Source organism: Rhinolophus sinicus, linkage group LG11 (genome assembly GCF_036562045.2).
Source record: "Rhinolophus sinicus isolate RSC01 linkage group LG11, ASM3656204v1, whole genome shotgun sequence".
In the NCBI taxonomy this organism is placed as follows: domain Eukaryota; kingdom Metazoa; phylum Chordata; class Mammalia; order Chiroptera; family Rhinolophidae; genus Rhinolophus; species Rhinolophus sinicus.
In genome coordinates this window covers 22,814,397-22,838,581 of record NC_133760.1, presented here as the reverse complement: position 1 = coordinate 22,838,581, position 24,185 = coordinate 22,814,397, and the positions used below count along the sequence as shown (strand labels likewise).

At 50.7% G+C, this 24,185-nt stretch overlaps 1 protein-coding gene across 2 annotated transcripts in view; it reads left to right on the top strand.

Annotated features, from left to right (window-relative positions):
• Positions 1-24,185, top strand: part of CMIP (c-Maf inducing protein) — a 233,705-nt gene that overhangs the window by 155,375 nt on the left and 54,145 nt on the right. Inside the window, exon 3 of one of the 2 annotated variants that reach the window (XM_019743707.2) lies at positions 215-265. In XM_019743707.2, coding sequence (XP_019599266.1) covers positions 215-265 — 51 coding nt within the window. Of the gene's footprint in view, positions 1-214; positions 266-19,319; positions 19,353-24,185 lie in introns of those variants that run through there. The other variant, XM_019743708.2, reaches the window with a different exon arrangement.

Sequence of the window (24,185 nt, the reverse complement as noted above, 5' to 3'; positions counted from 1 at the left end):
CACCCGTGTCTGAAGTCACTCCTACCCAGCAAAATAAGCACATGATAGCAGTGAGATCTTACTTCAGAGAAGTCCCCCTGGTTATCACTTTTATTTTGATTTTACACCCAAAAGGTTGGACAGACAGGCTGGGGCTCTTGTACTGGCCTGTGAAATGCTCTGAAATGCTGTAAGCCAGTGACCGGACTTTGCTGTCCTGTTCTTGTCATTGCAGGCTGCCAACAGCTACCTGCGAGACCAGTGGTTCCATTCTCTGCAGTGGAAGGTAAGTCCTGACTCGGTTGCTCATTTGGGCATGGCTCAAAGCTGGCCTGTTACCCAGAGGCGTGAAGGCGGAGAGCTCTTGCCTTTCACGTGGTTCAGCCAAGGAACCTTGCTGCATTGTGTCAAAGCGTCTCCCGCTTCGCCCTCTGACTGACGTTGACATCCTTCTCCGTGCGGTGCCGAAGCGGCATTCCTGCCCCATTGGTCTTGACTGCTCCTGAGCCTTATAGCGTTGTGCCTGCTTCTAGAAGGGTGTAGACCTGCTTGCTCTCAGAACAGGGGCTCGCCTGAGGGACTGGGGGAGGCAGGACTTCAGGGGTTCAAGATGCTGGTTTGAACATAGCTTGTAAAGGTAGCAGCAAAGGTAAGTTTACTAGACATTGAAAGGCCCAATTCCATAGTCTTCACTCCTTTCAGTTACCTGGATCTTTGGCCCAATTTCCTGGCTTTAGCTCTTCATGGGATGGTCCAGAACCTTCCAGTACATAAGGAAAATTAGTCTTCTACTGGTCACTTTCAAACCCAGGAGCCAGATCTGCTGAGAAGGGTCCTCCTAAACCCCCCCCCCCCAGGGAGTCCACGACCTTCTCTGTCGACCTTTTCTGTTGCTCAGGACCCAGGAGACGTGGAATGTGCCCATGTGCCCTGCCTCCCTGTCTCTCCTGCCTTCTGATCTTTTAGTTTAGAACAAGCTGTGACAGCCTTGTGGCCTCACGGAGCCAGCAGGGTCTGGCTGGAATGGCTGGTACATGTCCTGAGCTATTATTTTTACTGGAAGTTGGAGAGCCCCAGAGGATGAGCGGCTGGCCCTCTGCAGGGTTTAAGGCCATGTGCCATCTTGGCTGACCAAGGGGACACTCAGAATGCCTCTCACATCTCTGGAGGGGCTCTCATCGTAGCCAGGCGGAGGACGGAAATAAAACCTCGGAAAATTACATTCCTGGTCCCAAAGAGGGCCACTCCTCTCTGCTCCCCCTGACAGCTGCTTGTTCTCTCGCTTTGTGGCCCATGTGGCAATCTCAGAAGCTGAGCGTGAGTCTCCACGTTGGGGCTCCTAAGGGAAAGGACTAGATTTATTGAGCACCTACAATGTTCCAGGAACTTGTGTCTGGGCTCAGGTCCATTTGACCCTTGTCACAGTCTTAAAAGGCTGGTTATTTTCATTGTTCCCATTTTATGTACAGGAAAGGTGAGGCTAGACAACTCCCATAGCTAGTAAGGGCCTGATCCGGAGTTCAGACCTACGTCTTTCCCATACCTGTAGGTGTCTGAATGTAGGTCGAAGGCACTGGGTGGCAGCTGAAAAAGCAAGGTGGCACATGCCTGCTGGTGGAGTCAGCAGGTGCTACTGAGAGCTCGATTTCCCCAGGGAGCTTGTCCCTAAGGCCTGGCTCTCTGCAGCTAGCTGTGTTCCAGGACAGGCAGGGTATACGTCAGGACCTACTGGGGGCCATCTGGGAGCTCAATGCCAGAGCAGGTGAGAGGGAGGGAGGATAGCAGAGATGGTGGTTTTAGGGGGCTACCTGAAGGAGGAAGCCATTTCACTGCCCCTGACAGCAGCCGCCTACGTCTCCCCTCTTTGTTCTCCATGTGTGTTTCCCATGTGAGTCCTCAGTAAACGATTGCCTTGCTTTTTCTTAGCTCAGGACGGGGCCGAAAGTACTTAGAGACATACAGCCTGGCCAGCAGGATGGGAAAATGCCTCATTGAAAAGATGGCCAAGATTGGTGTCAAGGGAGAGGCTCTTTTTTGTGGTATTCCCCAGAGCTCTGCTTTCTGTTTTGCCTTGGTCAATGTTGTTTTCAACGGCGACTTACTGGGAACACCTAAAAGGGCAGTGCTGGTGAAATTTGTGAATACCATGGGATCACTAGATGGTGGGCATAGAAAGCTGAATTTCGGGAGACTTGACTGTCTAGAAGGATGATTTGAAAGTGACAGACTTGAAACATAAACATTCAAATGTCAAGGATTGCATGTGGGGTTCAGACTGTTGATTGAGAAAGTACAGAATTGGAGATCCCAGGGCTTCTAGCAGTTCTCATAAACAGCCGATGTCTGCACTAAATTTTGGTGACATTCAGTTTATTTATGGTTGTGAAATTTAATCAGTTAAATTAAAAATAAAAGAAAGCATCCAGGAAACCCAAGTTTAGGGTGTCAAGGAACCGGCAAGTGTTCAGCAGTGTGGCCCTTTAGCCAGGTGGTGGATGGTGACTTTTGTTTTCACTGTATAAGCATTCAGTTATGTCTTAGGCATGTGTAAGATACTGGCTGTTTTTCCTCTTTGACAGTTGGCACTGTACTACTAACACACACACACACACACACACACACACACACACACAACTTAGGTATGCTGCCACCAGGTGGCAGTGGTTTCTCAGTGTGTGCAACTTGATTTCGTTCCTGTGGCTGTTTGCCACCCAGTTTTGATGAGATTGGAGGAGGCTTGCTCTCCTTCCTTTTAAAATGGCAAAGATACATAAGGTGTTTTGGAGGCACTGCTGGCTAGTGAAATGAACTGAGAGACCTGGATTCGAATCCTGGTTCTGTAGCTTCCTTGCCTTGTGGTCTGCATAGATTCTAGCAAGTATTTATTAATTCAGATGCAGTTACCGAGTACCTACAATGTACCAGGCATGGCCAGGCTCTTTCCTGCTCATTGCCATTCAGCAAATGAGGGAACCAAGGCTCAGAGAGGTCTAGTGACTTGCCCATAGTTACAAGCAGATGTCAGTATAGATCTGTGGGTCTGCCCGGCCTCCTTCGTCCAGCAGTGCCCAGTTCTAAACCCTTCAGCCCGCTCAGGATGTGTCTTCTTCTCCTCGTGCAGCCATTGTCTCCTCCATAGTTATAACCAACCATTTTGGGTGTTTCCTTTTTCTTTTTTCCCGTTTTTTCCTTTCTTTTCTGTATCTTTAATTAAAAAAGAGAATCAGTAGAACATCAAAATTAAGGATTTTAGAAATTCCACAACCTCGGTTTGAGTTTTTAAATTTTCTAAATGTTGTCTTTGTCTTTTTTCCCCCTACACCAAATACGTATTTGCATCTTGTAGCCACAGTGCACCTAGAGAATACATTCTTCTACTTGTAAAGAACATTTCCTCTTAAATACTGTGTTCCCACTGATTTAGTTTTTATCGAGTTGTCCTGGTATGTCTAGGGCTTTCTCAACAGGGGCGGTATTGCCCCCAAGAGGACCCAAACTGGTTGTTTGGGGCTTTAAAAACCTTGTTACAATAGTATATGGCCCTCCAAAGTTCAACTCTACTCAAGAAAATCTTATTTTTCACTATTTAATTTCAAAGGGAGGAGGCATGGGGGGATGCAGTGTCTAAAACGGTTCCTTAGGGAGATGATCGTGAAGAAAGGTTGAGACATGCTGCTGGAGAAGCTGCCTCATGTTGTGTTGTGGAGCGAGACAGAGTATGAATAAAATATCTGTATAATATGCTTGGCAATGTCTGAGCCGTCCTCCGAACACCCTTATGTGAGGCTGAATTCCTGTGCGTTCACACGCCATCACAGGCCCTCCACGTCCATTGGGGGCATTTCCTCAGCACCGGGCTCTATGTTTTGAGCTTCATCTGTCTCACTGAATAGTCTTTCGTTATCGACGTTTGCAAGTGAAGAAATTTGAGTCACTTGCGCGAGGTCTCGAGGCCACCCTGAAGGGGAGCAGGGTTTGACCCACGGTGTGTTAGGCCCCAGGATCCCCTTCCCTGCCCCCGCCCCAGCTGCTCTATTCTTCCTCTCAGCCTCCCACCCTGCCACCTTCAGCCAGAACTGGTCAGGGAGATCCAGAGGAGGCCTGGAGCCCCAAAGGAGGACAACCAGCATCTCTGGTCCCAGGAAAGAGGGTGGGATGGGATTTCTCGGGGCATCGGAATGGCCGCTGCAGCCCTCCCAGCGTCCATTGGAGCAGAGTATGCTGTCCTGAGGCCTCCCGGGGGAGGCCAGCCCTGTTTGGTTTGGGTGGTTTGGCCCCTGAGGCCAGTTCCTGAGGGTATGCAGGCATAAACAGTGTGCTGAGTTAATGAGACCTCCTTTCTGACTCAGGTGCACTTTGGAGGCCAGGTCCTGTGGAGACAGGCCTGTCCATGTGTGCATGGCTGGGAGGGGATAGCCTGGTTTGTGTGACAAAGCCAAGAATGTATTCCGGGCTCTGAAAGGAGGGTGTGTGTTTACAAAACTGTGAGAAGACTGGCCTGTTTCTGTGTCCAAGATTCGAGGTGACAGGCCCTGAGTACCCGGCTGGGAGGAGACATGCACCAGGCCCGTAAAGAAGCCCTAAGAAGCAAGAGACCTGCTTTGCATAGGGCACGTCTGGTGCCTCCAGCTCTGAAAACCAGCCTTTTCACTTCCTGAGAGGGGTTCTTCAGGCCGTTGCACAGAAGTCTTGAAAACCCCAATGATTTTATCCCTAGCGGAAGCTGGGTCACTAAGAACGGCAGATTATATGTGAGACAAGAAGCTACCCTATTTTCCTGTCCCAAGGCTGCAAGGCAGACGAAGGCCCTTGGCTCTGGGAAAATCCCGGTCCAGGTTTGCGTCTCTTCTGGCTGGCTGCCTGGCCACACTGCCTCCTTCTCCCCAGCAGGGTTTCCCGAGCCCCTGGGGTAGCCAAAGCCTCATGGTCACCCCTGTTTAGGGCTCTGTCCCTCCTCTGAACAGAGTAGGAGGGTGGAAAAGAATGTGGGTTTGTGTGGGGGATGAGGGGTTGTGACCATGTTATGAATGCATTGGGTATAGAGTGTGTTTATTTGGGCTTCAGTTTTCTGTGAAATGGGGATGATACTAGTACCTCGCTCATTGGGTCTTTTTGAGGACAGGATGCTCTGTTGTTTGTGAAGCAGTTAGAAAGGGGCCCCCAGGAGCCAGTGCTGTGGGAGCATCACTGCATGCACCTTACTGGTGTGTCTCCTGTGTGTTGGTGAGGGGGAGCAGCCAGCTCAGCTCCTGCTCCCTCTCCCAGCCCCTCCTGGACCCCCAGTGTGGCATGTCTGTAAGAACCGAGGATGCGGACAGTCTGTCCTCAGGAAGCCCTGCGCGGCACAGGCCGTGGAGTGTTTCTCAGGTTTTGGAGCGTCACTACGCCTGGCGCTTACTGCACATTCTCCCTTAATCCTCATAATGATTCTGCAAGGTCTTCACTAGCCTTTCCCATAGATGAGGGGACCGAGAGTCTAAGGGACAAAAGACATTGCCCGGGACAGCCGGCTCCTAAGGATGTCACAATCTATCTTCGATGTAAGGCCCTGGGGGAGCCTGTCCTATGCCCGAAGGCCCTGCTGAGAGGCACAGCCACCATCAGGGTCCCCAGTGGGCAGGTGAAGAACCAGAGGCTCAGAGGTGAAGACCGTGGGGACTGGAAGCCTAGGTTCTCTCTCATTACGCTCCCCCCGGGAAAGGCTGGGCCCATCACCCCCATTCCCACACAGGGAGAAAGGCTCTATCTGGTGTCAAGATTCCTGAAGAACAGGTTAGAGGGATAGAAGACCTTTGAGCTGATGCAGCCTCCTCTGAGGGGGAGCTCCTGGGGGACAGATGGGACCCTCTAGTGGGTGCTGTCACCCCCACTCTGACCTCCTCGAGGCCTTTCCTCAGGGAAGAGCCTTTCCTAGTCCTGCAGCTGTGGCCCCCGGATGACTTTCTCCACCCAACTACTAAGCCCCCTGAGCTCACGCGCCCCGAGTCTTTCTCCAGCCCCCCTCAAGCACAAAATAGCAGGTGGCCTTCACCACCCTTGACAGGTGCTTGCTCAATCACCCTGTTGAATCCTCCCAATCCTGAGGAGATGCCTCGTCCTCCTATTTTCTCATTCCACAAGTGTGGAGACTGAGGCTAAGAGATGAAACCACTCGCTCAGGGTCACACAACTATTAAGTGGCAGAAGTGAGGTTTGAACACAAGTTTAACGGATTGCAGAACCTGGATCTTAGCCATCTGGAACATACCTCCCAATGGCACACATGTGTGAGTGCCCCTGCCAAACACATGTATACATACACACTAGACTGTGCCTCACACCTGTGAGCTTGTACTTCCTAACCATCCCTGCAGTTCCTTTTTCTTGTGATTTGCATGTTTGGGGTCTTGTGTTTCTGAGCTCTACATTTTCTCTAAGTCTCACAAACGTCACCATGAGGGTTATGTAAATTAACCTCTGATTTGGCAATTCCCTGCTTGTCAGGGGTAGGAGCCGTCCGGCATGCAGCATCTCACAATGTCAGACCAGCCTGAGAAGGTCAAGCTCAGCGCCAGCCCCCTTACACATCTGCCCCAAACACATGGGGCCTGTATCCTCAGATTCCAGCATCAAGGCCCTGTGTTCCCAGACCTAGGCTTGCTCCTAACTCCCCTTTGCACTGGGCCACCACCCTCCCATGTGGCTTCTGTCTCGGCTCACCTCATCTGGCCAAGCTGTCCCTTTGCCTGGAGGGAAGACCTGAGCCCTGCTTCACCCCTGCACCACTTCTGTGGTGGCCTCCTCCCTCTCTGCCCTTCTCTCTCCCACTCTGTCTCTGCCTTTTTACAGCAGTCATGAAAACATCTTTACAACCACATCAAGGGCAGCAGCAGCTCTGCTCCTGCCGGTCCCCGCCCAGTGACTGATGGCACCCTTGTGAGGCCCTTCCAGGCTTCGCCCATCTTTGCACGGACATTTGACCACTGTGGGCAGGTGCATGGACAGTCCTGCTGCTTCATTCCAACATTGCAGCTTAAACATTTCCACACATGTCCAGGCCTACATGGACACACCCTTGCAGGCGTTTGGGCGGTTCCCGTTGTTCTCATTGTAGATCATGCAGACATGACTATCCCAGTATTGCAGCTTTTTCTTCTCTAGAACCACTTTTTTCAGGGCAGATTTCCAGAACAGGGTTACTAGGCAGAGTAGGGATATTTGTGTGTGTGTGTGTGTGTGTGTGTGTGTGTGTGTGTGTGTGTCTTACCATATATTGTTAGTTTGTTCCCAAAAGAATGATTTTTGCAATGCTTAAGGGTGAGGGCTCTGGGCCACACTGCCTGGGTTCAAATCTGGGCTCCACCACTGCTCCTGGCTGTGTGACCCTACACTAGTTACTTTCCTCTCTAGGCCTTTATTTCCTCCTGAATAAAAATGGGGTTCATAATAAGACCAAGGTACTTGGGATGATTAAATGGGTTAATAGCTGTAAAGAACTTAGAACGGCACCTGCCATGTGAGTATTGGATCAATGTTAATTATTCTTATTCTTCTTTAATGATCAAGGACCCTGCTTCCCTTTGTGTAGACCTGTCCTAGAAGACAGCTCTAGAAGAAAGGAGGCACATGCATAGCGTGTGTGCCACCGTCCCCCAGCGAGCCCGTGACAGGCATCACTAATCAATCACTGCCCTCTTTGCCGAGGCAGAACTCTGCTCAACATAGCCCCCTGCTGGTCCACCTGAGTTCACAGAAGGAGGTCCCCTGCTTTAGGGACCTCGTAGTCCTGTGGTCAAGAGTGTCAACTGTCCTGCCTCTGAGAAGGAAGGCAAAACGGAACCAGGATGGGTGGGTGGGAATTGGCCTCAGTGCTCTCACTGCCCCAGCCACAGGTCTGCTTCATCCAGGTCAAAAAGGCAGGAATTCCGTCAAGATTAATTTCTGGCACTTGGTCACAGAGGGCTTTGTGACCTCTTAAGAGGGGATCAAGGGATTCAGCAGAGCTCTGAGAAGGGAGGGGCTTTCCCCACACGGCAGGGGGCCCACCACATTCCAGGACTTCAGGAGTGGCCATGGCAGGAGATGCAGCCAGTGGTGGTGCTGAGCCCGAGAACAGAGGCCCTTACAGAGGCGAGTCCAGCCATGCTGCATCAGCACTTATGCCCAGCGGAACCGAGGGGAGGCCACAGGAGCCCAGGCTGCCAGTCCCCTGGGAGTGCCACAGTCCTCGGCAACCCCCGGGCACAGCTCGTGCCCCTCAGTGCGTCATTAGGGACCCTGTAACTAATAAGGGAGGCTTCAGGGATTGAAACTAACAAGTGGCAGAGGGCTGGGCAGCCTGGGGACCAGAGCTCATAGTCTTGTGGGCTTTCTTTACAGTAGATGGAGAAAACAGTTATTAGCTAATGTCAGGTACTGTGCTGAGGGCTGTCGTGTGTGTGATCTCTTGCAACTTTGTCAAAGTTTGATTAGACTCATCTTGAGCTGAGAGGGCAAAGGACTCGTACACATCACACAGCTAGAACCAGGCAGAGCTGTTTTTGAACCCAGTGGTCTCTGAGTCCAGCCTCCTGCTGCCAGTGGGAGGTGGCACCACTAAGGACCTGGAGAAGGTGGGGGCATGGGCGTGCAGCCCCATTGAGCCACAGAGGCAGAGAAGCCCCAGGCCAGCATCAAGCCCTTGCAGTGGTCTCCACCTTCCCCAACCCGTGCTCCCTTTGGAGTTGACATGGCACATTTTGGTCTGTTTTTTAAATAAACTTTTCATTAAAGGATACATAGATAGCGAAGAGTGCACAGGCCAGAAGAATACTGCTGGATGAAGTCTCACAACTTCTCACGGAATTGATCCATGTAGCTGGCACCCAGAGCAGGAAACAGAGCGTGACTACCTCCCAGGAGCCCCCAGGCCTCTCCAATCCCTCCACTCCCTCCACCCCACACCCGCCATGGGGAACCCCGATCCTGCCTACTAGCAGCGTAGATACATATGTGTTTTCATACATCTGAACTTTGTGTAAATAGAATCATGCAGGCTGAACTCTTGTGCCTGCCTCCTTTGGCTCAGCATTATGTTTATAAGATTTATCTGTACTGTCGTATGTAAGCGATCATTTATTCGTTCTCTTTGCTGGATGGTGTTCTGTTGAATGAATCAGTTATGAATTTGTTCATTCTATTACAAATACATATTTCCAGGTTAGCTATTGCGAGCAGAACCATGACAAACACGCCTTTTGACAAACATATAGGTCGGGCACAGGGATCCCTTTAATGGACACTGCCTCCAGTTTTCCGAAGTGGTCGTACCAGTTTACACACCCACCAGCTGTGCACAAGAGTCCTAAGGCACGGGATATTTAAAAATCTCATTTATTAAGGTTTTACTTTAATACTGAAAAGGACAAAGAGAACTAAAAATATCCCCACTGTCCATAAACCTCTGTTAACACTTTTTAAGCTAAAAAAAAAAAAAATCAATCAATAATTTACGTATAACAAAATGCACACATCTTAACGGTTGGGTGTGGTGAGTTTTGACTATTATATTCACCTGAATAGCCACCACCCAAATTCCCGTCACCCCAGGAAATTCCCTCGTGTCCCTTTCCAGGAAGTTTCCCCTCCCCCCCGATAGCCTCCGTTAAGATGTAAGACAAATGAAAGTTACGCATGTATGCGGTGATTCTAAAAAGTATAGGAAGGTGTAAGATGCACACTCTCTTCCTCCCCCAAAGGCAGTCCTGTTAGATGTCCTGTGGGGCCTTTCCAAAGGTTTTTATGAATATTCCTTTTCAAACACCACGCAGGTTTGATTACCCACATTGTTGTGTTCTTGCTTCTTTACCCTTTAAGTACCTTGGCGGCGAGGTTTGCACACACAGATCTCCTCCTTCCCTTTTTACGGTTTTGTAGTCTTCCACTCAGACCAGGGTCAAGCTGGATGGAACTTTAGATTTTACAGTAAAACAGTGTTGTCCAGATGGGGAAACTGAGTTCCTGCGGAAAAGGACAGGCATTTGTCAAGTACCTACCATTGATGGACCAGACACAGCACAGCAAGAGGCGCTTTGCTACCTACAATCCTCAGCCTCTAACCATCCCCACTTGAAAGGTCAAGAACCTGAAGCCAGGGGTCCTGGGTGGAATGAGCTGCCCCAGGCCAGAGAGTGGGAAGTGGAGGAGCTGGGTCTGCACCCTGTCCCTGGAACCCCAAGCCTTTCCCTGCACCCTCCTGCCCCAGCCAGGGCTTCCCCAGTCCCTGTCAGAGGGCTGGCCTTGGGCTTTATTTTGGGACATCCTAGACACCCCCACCCATTCCTGTGTGAAGGTCTTCCCTGGGCCCCAGGAATGGCTCATGACAGCCAGCTCTTCAAATGTCCAAGAAAGAAGTGCATTGTGGGTTGTTGCTTTTTTCCAGACAAGGAGGGAGGGATCAGAGCTTTTGTGTGTCATCCCACGCATGCTTTGATGGGGGCTGATGAGTCACTGAACCATACAAGGAAGTTTTTTCACGTAAACGGTTTGTGGGTGAACTTGTTTTCGGCCCTTTAAGGCAGATTTTTTTTTCTCTTTTTTTCCTCTTTAAATAAGTCTTTAAAACATAAACGTGAGGCAATATTTTGACTAGCAAGGCCTTTTGTTCTACAGGAGTTGTAGCAGGTCCCTTTCAAAGCTGGGCAGTTGGCATTGCACCCCTGAGATGGGATGCGGGCCAGTGTTTGGATGGAGTCATGGCAGGGGTCCAGCCTCGGAGGGAAGGTGCCCTGCCCTTCTGTGTTTGCCCTGAGGCTCCTGCCTGCCTGTTGGCTCAGAGATGAGGCCAGAGATCCCAAAAAGAGTAGTGCCTGTCCCCACAGAGGAGTTAGGTGTCACCTCACCCAGTGGTGAGAAAATACCCAGTGAGGCAGCCAGCTCAACTCTCTGGTTAAAAAGGTGTTTGGGAGAGAAGCTAATTGACCAGGAAACAAGGGCAGAACCACTGCAGTCCTGCTTCTTGAAGGACCCTGGTGCCTTCTTAGAACGAATAGACAGTTTTGCAGAAAGCCCTGAAATGGATAGAGAGCTGCTTTCAAGGGACCTGAATCCACCCCTGATTGAGCCTGCTGACCACGGGGGCAGGAAGCCAAAGTGGCTCATTTCTGGGTGGGGGCTGAGGCAGGCCGGTACTTGGAAGAAACCCTTTGACAGAGTGGGCTGAATCTGACCTCTGGACTGGAGCAGATGTCCAGGAGTATGTGGACCCTAAAATGCACACTTGGGAGGTTAGGGGCCCACTCATCATTGGCCAGAGATGGACATGAGCTATCCACTGGCATCTGTTTAGCTCTTGAAGCATTTGTCAATGTCTGCACTGAAGTTTCCATCTAGGACGGTCCTCATCTCCTCCCAGGCCTCCCCGCCATGATGGTCCCAGGGATTTTGAACCAACAGCTCAGTGGTTCTCAAAGTGGGGTTCCCAGACCAGCAGCATCTGCATGGCCAGGGAACCTACTGGAAGTGCAAATGTTTGTCTCACAAACTCGAGAGTGTCTCATAAACTGGAGAGTTTTACACCCCCACCCCAGGTGATTCTGATACGCACCACAGTTCAAGACCCACTGCAGTAGTTGGAAGGAAAAACAGTAGACATTTCGTGAGTTCCTGCTGTTTACCATCCACTTCATCTGTGTTATTTTATTTAGGCCCTACAGTGTCCCTGGGAGGTGGGGATTGTCCCCGTTGTACAGATGAGAAAACCGACTCTCAGATTAAATAATTTTCCCATGTGTCCAGCCAGAATTCAGACCCAGGCCTGAACTTCCTTCTGTGTCCATTAGGCCCTGTTGCCGGGTCCCTCTCAGCCTGAGATCAGGCGTGCATAGCCAAACATATCGGTAGCTTCTGGATTACCCTGCTAGCATCTCTTCCATTTGTGCAGGTAGCTTAGACTTCACCACAATGGCCACCCTCCAAGTCCCATTCCTGGGCTCTATTTTGGACTTCCCCTAGGCGAGTAGAGTGCTCGGCGTCCTGTCTGAGGGACCTTCCTCCACAAGGAAGGTCAGGTCCTGTGTAAATCCTGCCTCTCCACAAGACGCCCTATCCAGGAAGGCAGGCAGGAGTATGCCTTACTCTAGTTTTAGACACACCATCACTACCTGCCGGACTACGTATGTTGGGGATCAACTGTAAATTAATTTGTCAGGGAACTGGATCCTCCTCCAGGGTGCTCATAAATTAAGGCCTTTTGTAGACGGAGCCATGGCTGCAGCCCAGAGGAGACAGCCTGACAAGGAATGGAGGCTTCCCAAACAAAGGGATAAGCAGATGAGATGGCCTTTGAAGTATTGTGAGCACTAGCTGAAGTTCTCACTCCCATAAGCAGCCGAGGCTCCCATGGAGGTGCTCCTGTCTTGAGGCCAAGCAGGGAGCTCCTTATTTGGTACAGAGGTTTCCCTTTGCGGGCCCCGAGGAAACAGCCCTGTGCTGGGCGCTGCGTTTCAGGGGAGCAAACGTCAGTAGGGGCTGAGTCCTCTCACATGGCAGGAAGAGCGGCCTCTGGTACAGAATTTGTTTTTGTTTTTTAATTGGGGAATACTAGGGGACAGCGTGCTTCTCCAGGGCCCATCAGCTCCAAGTTGTTGTCCTTCAATCTAGCTGTGGAGGGTGCAGCTCAGCTCCAAATCTAGTCGCCGTTTTCAATCTTTAGTTGTAGGGGGCACAGCCCATGTGGGAATTGAACCGGCAACCTTGTTGTTGAGATTCGCGCTCTAACCAACTGAGCCATCTGGCCGCCCCTCCAGAAGCTCAGTGGCAGCTCGTCGTCATCACTGTAGTTGTGGAGGGCGCAGCTCACTGGCCCATGCCGGAATGAACCGGCAACCCTGTCAGAGCTTGCACTCTAACCTACTGAGCCATCCAGCCGCCCCAGTATTTGCAATTTTAAATGTCTTTGGTGGGTGGCTCTGACTGGGGGTTTCCTCAGGAAATGGCATCTCCTGTTAATGATTGATAAGCAGTACTTACTGCAGCCTTTAGTATCATGATCAGGTTCTGCACGGGGCTCCCAGCACTAGAAACATCACTGAGAGTCACTGGGGAGGAATAGGATCTCCTTACACAGAATGTTTTAAACGTGGGGTCTTCCTCATGCTTGTGTGTGAAGTGGCCATCACATTTATAGTTGAGGCGAAGCAGGACAAGTCTCTGGATATTTGAAGCCTAGAGAGGATGGGTGGACTGTGCCCTTGGCGACCCTGGACGTGTGCGCTGGACCCAGGGGACGAACGCAGGGCAGGCAGTGGCCCCCTGCGGAAGAGCTTTGGTCAGCAGGGGAGCGCCCGGTCACTGAGGTGTGGCAGCCACAGTGTCTAATGGCACCTGCCAGAAGGACCATCGGGAGGATTTGCACAGAGGATTTGCCTCATTTTTATTTTCTAAATATATATGCTCCATTTGCCCAGTGGTATTTGAGGTGTTTTACGAAAACACACAGCATGGGACAATGCACACAAATTGATAATGGAGCAACTTCACCAGGTGTTAGAAAAAGCAAGAGGCAGAGACCTAGGTATAACGTGATGCCCTTTCTGTAACACAAAAGGAAGAACAAAGCAGCAAAAGCTGAGGACCAACGTAAATCTCTCTCTGCATTTGCATGTGATTATATGTGACTGTGAAGAAAGATCTGAACTGATTACACCAGGGTCAGCAGACTATCTGGGCCACCGCCTGCTTTTCCAAATAAGCAGTTTTATGGGCACATGGTCCCATCCATTCAGGCTACAGCAGCAGAGTGTGGCCGGGAAAGCCTGGAATATTTACTCTCCGGCCCTTTACAGAAATTGTTTGCCAAACGCTGATACGTATCCTGGTGTTAACATGGATATGAGGGTGCGGGGGTGGGGGAGGTGAAGTAGGGAGGCAGAGGTGAGGTTAAGAAAAAACCAGCATGTATGATGTGGGCTAAATGTATGTACACGTTTATACTGATGTGTGTGCACGCTTGCGCACTCATGCACAGGAAGAGAATCCATGAAACAATGGTCACCAGCACACAAAGTGCAGGCCGTGAGCCCACACGATGGAGTTCTTACGCCCTTTACTCTCTTCCCTAACACGGTTCTGTACGATTCTAGTTTATCAGTGAACATGTGTTATTTCAAAAACTAGGTAATCTGATAGAGCACCGAAAAGTCAAAAATAACAGTATCTCAGATCCCTTCCAGCTCTTTCTAAGAATGTGGGATTCTGACCAATTGGAGAATTCTGTGGACAGGACTGTACTACCTCCATGGTCCCAGTTTCTGAAATCTCTGGGTGCTACCATTATCCCATTTTACAGATGGGGAATCTGAGGTTCAGAGAGGTGCTTCCATTTGCCTGAGGCTGCACAGCTTATAAGTAGATCAGAAGTTTGAATGCTGATGTGCCCCACTCTTGGTTTATTATACTTCGCACACCTGAAAGCCAAAACAGCCTTGCTTGAGCCTCTGTTTCCCCAGATTTGACAGGCTGGTGGGGGAGGCAAGTGAGCAAAGGACAGTGAGAATGTAGTGTTGGGTGTGCTAAGCATAGGACTAGGAGCCCACCAGCCTCCCTTGAGTGCTGTGACCAGGCTGGAAGGCACGTGCAGCCCTGCTCTGGGCACTGTCCATTGTATGCCATAGCAGGGTGCTGCTGGGAGAAATGGCCTGCCTGGGGTTAGAGCCACCTGGAGACAGGAGGGCATGTCCAGATGCTGAGAGCATGTCCAGGGCTGTACTTGTGTTTGTGCAGCTCAGGATCTCTTCATGGACCATGACTCAGGATGATGAGGTGACCCCGAGAAGGAGTCCTGGTTTAGACAGATGGCTTTGACCGAGAGTATGTTGCTGTCCCCCTCTATGTCATGGTCATGGTCTCCTCATCTTAAGTGTGTGTGTGTGGGGGGGGGGTCACACCTGCCCCCTTAGACTGGACCAGCCCTACTGACCCCTGGCTACATTCTGGAATCACGTTTGGATTTTAAATACACTTCATTTAGTGTCATAACATGGAATTTACCATTTTAACCATTTTAAGTAGCACTAAGTACATTCACATTGTTGTGCAACCACCACCACCATCATCTCCAGAGTTTTGTCGTCTTCCCAAACTGACACTCTGTCCCCATTAAACACTAACTCCCCATTTCCATTCCCCCAGCTCCTGGTACCTACCGTCCCACTTTCTGTCTCTGTGAATCTTATTACTCTCGGTCCCTCACATAAGTGAAATCATCCGTATTTGTCTTTTTGTGACGGGCTTATTTCATTTTACGTAGCATAATGTCCTCAGGGTTCATCCATGTTGTAGCACGTGTCGGGATTTCCTTCCTTTCCATGGCTGAATAATACTTCATTGCATGGATAGACTACATCTGTTTATCCATTCATTCATCAGTGGGTACTTGAGTTCCTTCCACCTTTTGGCTCTTGTGAATAATGTTGCTATGCCCATTGGTGTTTAAACATACTTTAAAATACACCAGTGCCAAAAACTAAACGGATGCCTGGTCTCTACCCTGCCCCCAACACCCACCTGATGAGGTTGACCTGGGGTTGCACTCTGTTACTGGAATGTTGGTAAGCCCCCCTAAATGGTTTTCGGTACGTAGCCAGGATTGAGAACCCTGAAATAGTTGTTTTGGGCTGAGCGCCTAACTCAGTGCCCGCTGTAGGAAGCTGGGTTTTCAGCTGGCACGATGGGGGTTACTGGTGGCTGATGTGTGACCCTTATAAAAGGAAAGGGAGCTCCATTTGCTCTCAGCCGGAGTCTGTCTCATGACCCCTCTTTGCCAAGGACCCTAAGCAAGCCCTGTGCTGCTGTCCTGCCCGAATTCTCCTGGGCGATCCCCCTGTGGTCACCCCTCTGGGTGACCAGGTGGCTCCTCCAGCCCGATGTCACTGATGGGGCAGGTGCCCAAGTGTGCAGGTGTCCCCGTCAAGTCTTTCCCGAGGCAGCAAATGACCCGGGGCTTATTCGTTCCGATTATGAGTGTATAAGTGGACACCCACACTCCCACCCCCTGAGGGAGCAAGAAAGAGATGGGGGGGTGTTGTCAAGTCTTCCCCCAGGAAGACAAAACCCAACGAGTTCCACACTGAGGCTAAGCTGGGAGAGGCTGCTGAGAGCGGGGGCGCCTAGGTGCTAGTGCCCTCTCACCCACAGTGCCAGAGGGCCCTCAGCTGCCACCATCACAAGATAAAAGGGGTGGAAGGGTCAGCTCACATGGCGGGAGCAGAACAGCAGAGCGAAGGGGAGCCAGGTGTCCTGGGATCTGTCGTCCTTTGCGGCTCACACTGTATGAGATTCCTGTGGCTGCTGTATGCAATAAAGTGCCATTAACTGGGTGGCTTAACACACCAGAAATTTATCATCTCCCAGCTCTCCAACATCAAGGTGTTGGCAGGGCCCTGCTGCCTCCAGAGACTCTATGAGAGGTTCTTTTCTCTTGCATCTGCCAGCTCCTGGGGGCGGCCACAAATCTTGGCATTCCTTGTGCTGTAACTGCATCACTCCAGTGTCTGCCTCCATCGTCGCATGGGCCATTCTCCCTTGCATCTGAGTGTGTTTTCACAGGGCCTTTTTATAAGGAGACCAGCGGTTAGATTCAGGGCCCACCCTAATCCAGCATGACCTCATCTTAACTTGATGGCATCTGCAAAGACCTATTTCCAAATAAGGTCACATCCACAGATACCAGATTTTAGGACTTGGACATGTCATTTTGGGGGACACAGTTCAACCCACAATACCAGCTGTGTGACCTCAAGCAAGGCGCCCCCTTCTGCTGTGTATATTGGGGACAGAGTGAGTGTATCTGCCTCGTAGGGAGAAGTAAACAAGGTGTGCAGGTTAGGGTTCAAGAACGTTATTCTTACCTGGAAGCTACATAAAACTGCAGACTCCCAGGCCTCCCCTAGATTCTGAGTTGGAATCTGCCTTTTAACAAGACCCTCTCCCCCGGCCCCCCAGGTAGTTCTGTGCACAGGAGCGTTTGAGGAGGGTTAACGGGTTTGGTGCAGTGCCTGGCACAGCAGAAGCACTCCATCCATGTTAGCCGTTACTCCTGATTTTTATTCTGCTCCCTTTTACAAACACTGAGAGCACCTTCCATGTGCCCGAAGTGGTTTCAGTCACCACCCAAAACAGTAAAGAAACAAACGAGGCTCCAAGGAGCCCAGAGCTCAGTGAGAAAAATGACCATACACAGTTTTTTAAATGCAGTCAAACGGATGCATGTGGTAATTGGATTTTGCCAAGGATGCAGCAGGCCCTGAGTACCCAGTAAGATGTGGTACCCAGCTGAGAGTCTGGCACCAAGGCCAGTTCATCTCACCAGCCCGATGCATGGTTGCCCAGGCAACCAGCCGCTGCCCCAGAGATGATGAGCAGGACACTGGGCCCGAGTTCCTGCTGTTTCCTTGGAAGCAGTAATGATTGTGGGGAGACCGCCTCTGGTGGGCGTTTAGGGGGCTGAGTGCCCAGGCTCTTTTCCCCACTTTCAAACAAATTGCCCGTCTCTTCAGGACCCAGCTTTCCAGGTAGATGTCAGCTGGATGCCCGGCTGCAGCCAGTCTGGAACTGTCCTGGGTAGCCAGCTCAACTCTCCAATTGAACAGACTTCTTGTTCGTTTAGCAGCAGGCGGCAGCATCAGTGGAGACAGAGAAAGCACTCAGGTGTGCCTCTCAGAGTGGCATGGTCGGGCGCTCAGGATCCAGAGCTAGACCTGGGTCCCCATTCTAGCTCTGGCTCTTACTTGCTACATGAGCTAAGCTCTCTCAACCTCGGTTGTCTCATCCGAGAAATGGGGCTAATTATACCACTCACCTCACTGAGGGGTTGTGAGGATTAAGAAAATTACTTTGTATATACAGAGTGCTTAGCATAGGGCCCAGCCTGTGGAGAGCCCTCCAAAAGTGCTGACAATTATGCCCGGGTATCACTTGTCACAAACGATTATGGTTGTTCCTGTCACACTGTAAGCACTGGATGAGTGGTAGTCAGTATTGCTGTAATTAGTGGCTTTGTTAGAATGAATTGAGCTGTGCCTGACCTTCCAGCTGACAGGGGATGACCAGGGCTGGGCTGTGTCTCATTTTGCGTTGTTTCCTCCACTCCCTTCCCCCCTCGGTAGAGCCAATTCACAGAGCAGGTATCCCTACACTACCTTGAAAACCCTGAGTCCCTGGATGGTCATCTGATTAGTCCATCTGTCAATTGGTAAGGCCAGCAGGTAACAGTTGAGTAAAGTAGGGTTTCTGTGCAGAGGGCACCAGGTGTTCTGAGAGGTTATGAGCTAGTCTGAGGTTGATGGTCAAGGGCAGTTTGGGGGTGACATACACGGGCCAGTCAAAGGCCTGGGTTGTATCTGAAGGCAAAGTGATGGTCTTTGATGCTAAAAGGATTTAAGGGAAGCTGTTCTGGAAGACTAAGGAGAAGGCCAAAAATGCCTCTCCCCCACACCCGCCCGAGGGTCAGGGCCCCCAGAAACACACGGGCTTGACAGGGATGGTGATTACCCAGCACACGTCAGCATGCACAGCCCCAGCGAGTCCTGAAGGAATGAGGAGGCCAAGGGCCCCTGTGAAGGAATCGGGGAAGCCAGAGAAGTCACCTAACCAGTCATTCTCCCTGGGTGTGCAAGGGACATTTGGGACAGCAGCGTGTAGACCTGGAGGGACAGTCGGAGGGGCTGGGCAGGTGGGCAGGGTGCCACTCACATTCTGGCCCCGGCACATAGCATCGCCTGAGTGATGGGGAGAGGCAGCCAGCACGTTACTGGTCCTCTGGGGGCATGGTGACAGGGGACTCCAAGACTTGAGGGCAGAACTTCGTGGTGATGAAAGTGCTCTCTATTTGCGCCATCCAGTATGACACACACTGGGCACATGTGGCTGTAGAGCAGCTGCAATGTGGTTGGTGGGACCAAGGCACTGAAGTGTTAGTTGTTTTATTTTAATTAAGATAAATTTAAGTAGCCACATGGAGCTGGCGTCTTTCCTGTTGGAGAGCTCAGCTTTGGGACCTCGGCTGGAAAGAAGTTCTGAAAGCTAGGCAGGCTCCCTCCCTGAATCGTTCTTCTCAGTGGCTCTCGGAGAGCCGTGCAGCCTTTCCTTTAATGACAAGTGGTGGGGAGCATGCGTCTTGTGTGAGCCTGAGCCTCGGAGGCTGCGGCAAGCGGCAGAGCAGCAGCCCCAGTCACTGGGAGGCGTGCTTCCAGCACATTCTGAGTCACACCTCTCCTGGAGAGGGGCACATTCTCATTGTCAGCTCGTCTCCTGTGGAGAAGCCAACGGGCTCTGCTTTCCCAGGCCAGAGAACCCGGGCGTCTGTGGTTGCCTCTGCTGTGGGAGCAGTTGCTGGAGAGATGGCGGATGTTGCCCAGGTAACGTCCCCTCCCTGACAAGCAGAGGGTGAGGACTGCAACAGAGTGACTGGCTGTTCCTCTTGGGAGGCAGGAGGCTCTTGCTGCTGTCTGTTGTCTCGGGAGCTGGTGGGGCTTAGTCACGGAGGCTGGGATCCCTCCCAAGTCCTGCCTGCTCTGGACCACTCACTCCCAGGATTTGGTAGGTGATAAGAATGAGAGCTGCTGTTTAGCCAGGATTGGTGCTTGATGCTTTATATACCGGGGGTGCGAAAATGTATACAAGTGGACACTTCGCTCAGTGTTGCTCAAGCAGTAGTTCGCCGTAATCAGAAGTGTCTGGACGCTGATGGTAACCACCTTGAGCACCTTTTGTAATTGCAGACGTCAAACGTGACTTGTATTCATCTTCTGTTATCGGTATATATTGAGTATTACAATGTTAATAGTTTTTTTACTTTCTTAAAACGTGTATACATTTTTTGGGCGCCCTCTGTATATTATCTCATGGACTAGCCATGGCAGCCTGTAGTGATTCTCATCCCACGTTGCAGATCAGGAAAGTAGGGTGCAAGTAATAGACTGTAAGTTCCAGGAATCCTGGGGCCTGTCTGCTTTGCTCACCTTAGTATTTAACACAGTGCTTGGCACATCACAGTACATGGTTGCCGGTAGTTTTGTTGTATGATTGGTGGATGGATGGATGGATGGATGGATGGATGGATGGATGGAGCAAAGCTTAGAGTTGAACTGAAGTCTGTTGATGACAAAAACCTGAGTGCTTAACCACGAAGCCATACTGCCTCTGGCTTTGTGTGATGCCCTCCTCTGCCTGCCCAGGTTAGGGTTTTCTTTAAACACCTTAATTGAGTTATAATTTACATACTATAAAATTCATGTATTTCAAGTGTATGATTCAATGGTTTCAGTAAATTTATAGAGATGTGCAACCATCCCTACAATCTAGTTTTAGAATATTTCCGTCATCCTCAAAGATACCCTCTAGTCTGTTTGCAGTCTAATCCCCATCGCCACCCACCCTCCCCAGACAATGACTGTTCCACTTTCTGTCTCTATAAATTTGCGTTTTTAAACATTTAATATAAAAAGAGTCATACAATATGTCTTTTGCATCTGTCTTCTTTCACTCAGCGTAATATTTGTGAGGTTTATCCATATTGTAGCATGTATGAGTAAGTCCATCCCTTCTACCGCCAAAGGCTATTCCATTGTCTGGGTTAGGCCATGTCTGGCTCATTCATTCATTGGGTGATAGACGTGGGTCATTTCCAGTTTGGGGCTGTTATAAATAATGCTGCTGTGGACACTCGTGTACATGTCTTTATGTAGAGTCTGTTTTTAGTTCTCTTGAGTAGATTTCTAGGAACAGAATTGCTGGGTCATGATAAATTTAGGTTTAATGTTTTAAGCAACTGCCAAACTGTTTTCTCATGACACTACTAATTCACATTCCCACCAGCAATGTACAAGGATCCCGGTTTCTCCACACCCTCACCAACACTTGGTATCGTCTGTCTTTTCGCTTACAGGCAGCCTGGTGGGTGTGAAGTTGTGTCTCTTTGTGATCTGAATCCATGTGTCCCTGATAGCTCATGGTGTCAGCAGCACTGTGCATTTACTGCTGGGCTGGGGTTTGACCTTTTCAGCAAAGGGTTGGCAAACCTTGTCTCTAAAGGGCCAGATAGTAAGTGGGGCTTTCTGGCCGCATGTGATTACTGTCACGTATGTCTTTTTCCCCCCACACCCCTTAAAAAAAATGTAAGACACAGTGCTTGGCACATCAGAGTAGACATGCTTGGCTTCTTTTGCACAAAAACAAGCAGGGAGATAGTGCGAAGGCCCCATGAAAGCATTCCCGCGGCCCATCCACTCTGGACGTGCAAGAGGTCCCCCACGTCTCCTGGTAACGTGGGCTTGGTAGGACCGCACCGCAAAAACAAGGGCCGGGCTCCTGGGAGCCTGGCAGTCAGGGTTCCAGAAGTATCCCTATTTCAGCCCCACTGCGATTCATCACCAGATGAGCTCATCAGAGTTCCTGGGATGAAACCTGCTCATTTGTCACCCACAGCAGAGTGACTGGACAGGCCTCCCTCTGCCTGTGGCTGCCCTGTCCCAGAGCTTAGAGCCTCTTCTGGGAGCCAGTGGCCTACCCACGGCTATGACCACGATGTCACGGCCACCCTGTCCACCTGTGGCTCCCACCGGCCTCTCCCACAGCTCCTCCACCCCTCGTCACCTGGGCCCCGGCTCTAAGAGCCTGTCGGTTTCTCCTGGCCTTCACCCCATGCCACCAAGCGTGCTTGACCCCTTTATAGTGTCTCTTGTTGCATCTGTCCTTCCTCTCCATCGTCAGTGCTGGCCCTGACTGATGTGACAGAAAGAGAGGGACCTCTGGAGTTGATCAGAGCCAATTCTGACTCTTGAATTGCCCCTTTCTAGGTGTGTGACCTTGGGCAAGCCATGTCACCTCTCCAGCTGTGATAGTCTTCTGTGTAAACAGGATACTAGAGTCCTACAGCAGAAGCTGCCGGTGCCTCAGCTTCTTACCATCCCACTGAAGGCTGCTCACTGTGTACCTGTGTGACTCCACGGGCGGCGTGTGTATTCCTGGCCGGGGGAGCACGTTGGCCTGGGCACAGAGTACTGGAGTGTTCAGGAAGTTTATGGATAAATGCCACCGCTTCCTTGCTCCTTGGATGGGCCAGCTCTAAGGCGTGATCTGCACTGTCTCCGCGAGGCCCCTGTAGGACTCAGCACCCATTCATTCCCACAGTGGCTAACGTTGCCAGTTGTCCAGTCATAATGCTTGATGATGCCACCTCTTCTTCCCAGTCTGCCTTCCCCACGATGCACTGATGTGTCCTCCAGCCCCTCTCAAATAGATAACCCACTTGTCTTCGTCTTCCTGTCTGCTCCCCGGGCTGCTCAGCCTGTGGCAGGTCCCAGCTCCTGGGGTTACTGTGAGGATGCAGTGAGATGATGCCATAAGCGCTCGGCACAGTGCCTGGTACACAGTACGTGCTCATTATGTGTTAGCCCTTCTACAACCCCTGGGACCTTCTGGTTTTGAATGCAGCCTCTGACCACTGTCCTGTGGATGCCTCTTAAGCAGGGTTCCTGCGCTCGAGGGAGAGCAGAGGGCGCTGTGCTGGTGAGCGCTGAGGCTGGGCCCACCCTTAAAGGGAATGAACGGAAGCTGCGTGGGGGCCGGTGGCACCCAGTGGGCCCTTCTGCCAGGGCCTTGCTGCCCCGGAGTCCTAATGACGTCTGAGTGTAGAGAGCGGGGCATTGTACCCGTGGCTGCCCACCCCACGGGCTGGCTGTATTCAGCAAAGTTTAAATGAGGGTTGGCTGGAACAGTGTTCACCAAAGGTTAATGATGGCTGTTTTGAGGTTGTGGGATTTTTGAGACTTTTGTTTTTCATTTACCCTTTTCTTTGTGCTTTTCAGCATGGTTTAAATTTCTTACAATAAGCATGCATTATTTTCACACACATGAAAAATGAAGGTATTGTTCTTTGAAAGGTAAATAACTTGCAGCTGATCAGATGAAAAGGCACTTAAAGCTCAGACTACATTCAAGTCTAGAATCTGCTGCGGGAAGGCATGGGTGTTCATCATTGCGGTTCTCTTTGGGGCTTAATATATTGCAAGTTTCTGTGACCATTTCATGGTCATTTAAAAGTTAAGCCATTCTCTGGGTATGGGACAAAACCACAGTGTCCAGAACTCAAAGGAGCATTCATCTCCTAGGATGGAGTGGCTTCTGGCCCTGGGAAGTGTCTCCACGCCGCTGGCCTTCGGGCACTGTGTTCGCACAGACCTGGCGGGGAAGACAGCCTCCTGCCTCCCAGCTGTGGGCAGGGAGCTGGGCTGATGGAAACGAGGATGAGGCTGGTCACAGTCCCAGGGAAGCCTAACGTCATGGAGCTCAGCAATTGCTCACTGTCACCATCATCCCCATCAGCAGCACATTTACTATTCACTAAACACCCTCCCCCGACAGAGCTTGCCATGCCTTTCTTCAAGTCCTTATCAGACCCAAAATGATGGACGCGGAAAATTTCTGGTCTTTTCTTCTCCCCCACCTGATGAAAGCTGTGCTATCTTCACTTCGTTTGTTTTCTCTGTCCTGCTGGCCCTCCGAGAGGACTTGTCCCTTTTCTAGTTCTTGATTGGGAATGGATGAACAGGCAAAGAACAGTGAGAGAGAGAGAGAGAGGCAGAGGCACACAGGTGGCAGTAGAGAGTGGGGGAATGAATGTGTGTGTAGGGAGAGACAGTTACACTGATTTACACAAGAAAGATCTGGAAGGATGAGGGGGTGATGGGGTGGTGATTAGGGGTGTAAGTAGCAAGTAAGAGGTTCCAGAAAATCATGGAATGTGAAAAAAATGGGAGAAACAAAATGGAATACTCTTTGTATTGCTGTGTGATGCACATTTCATCTTTTTTAAATTGTTCAAAAGAGACTAGTTAAGTATCCGGATTCCCCTTTTTGTTACTGGTGCCTATTCTATTTGGACTATGCTTTCGAATGTAACTCCATACAGAGAGTGGACCATGTGGGTCCAGGATTTATAAGGGTTACATTTTGGAAGAGGCTGCAGGGCATTTTCATGCCCAATGTACAAAAAAGGAAACCGAGGTGCAGCGGGCGCAGTACTTTACAGGAAGAGCCAGGTCTGTGTGACCCTGGGTTCTGCCACTCATTCCACCACGGGGCCTCGCCCAGCACAATTAACTACTCAGTTTGACATGGGCTGTGTCCCCCACATACTTCCTTTGAGGCACTGGGTTCCAAGACCACTGTGTAATTCTTAGCTCAGATGC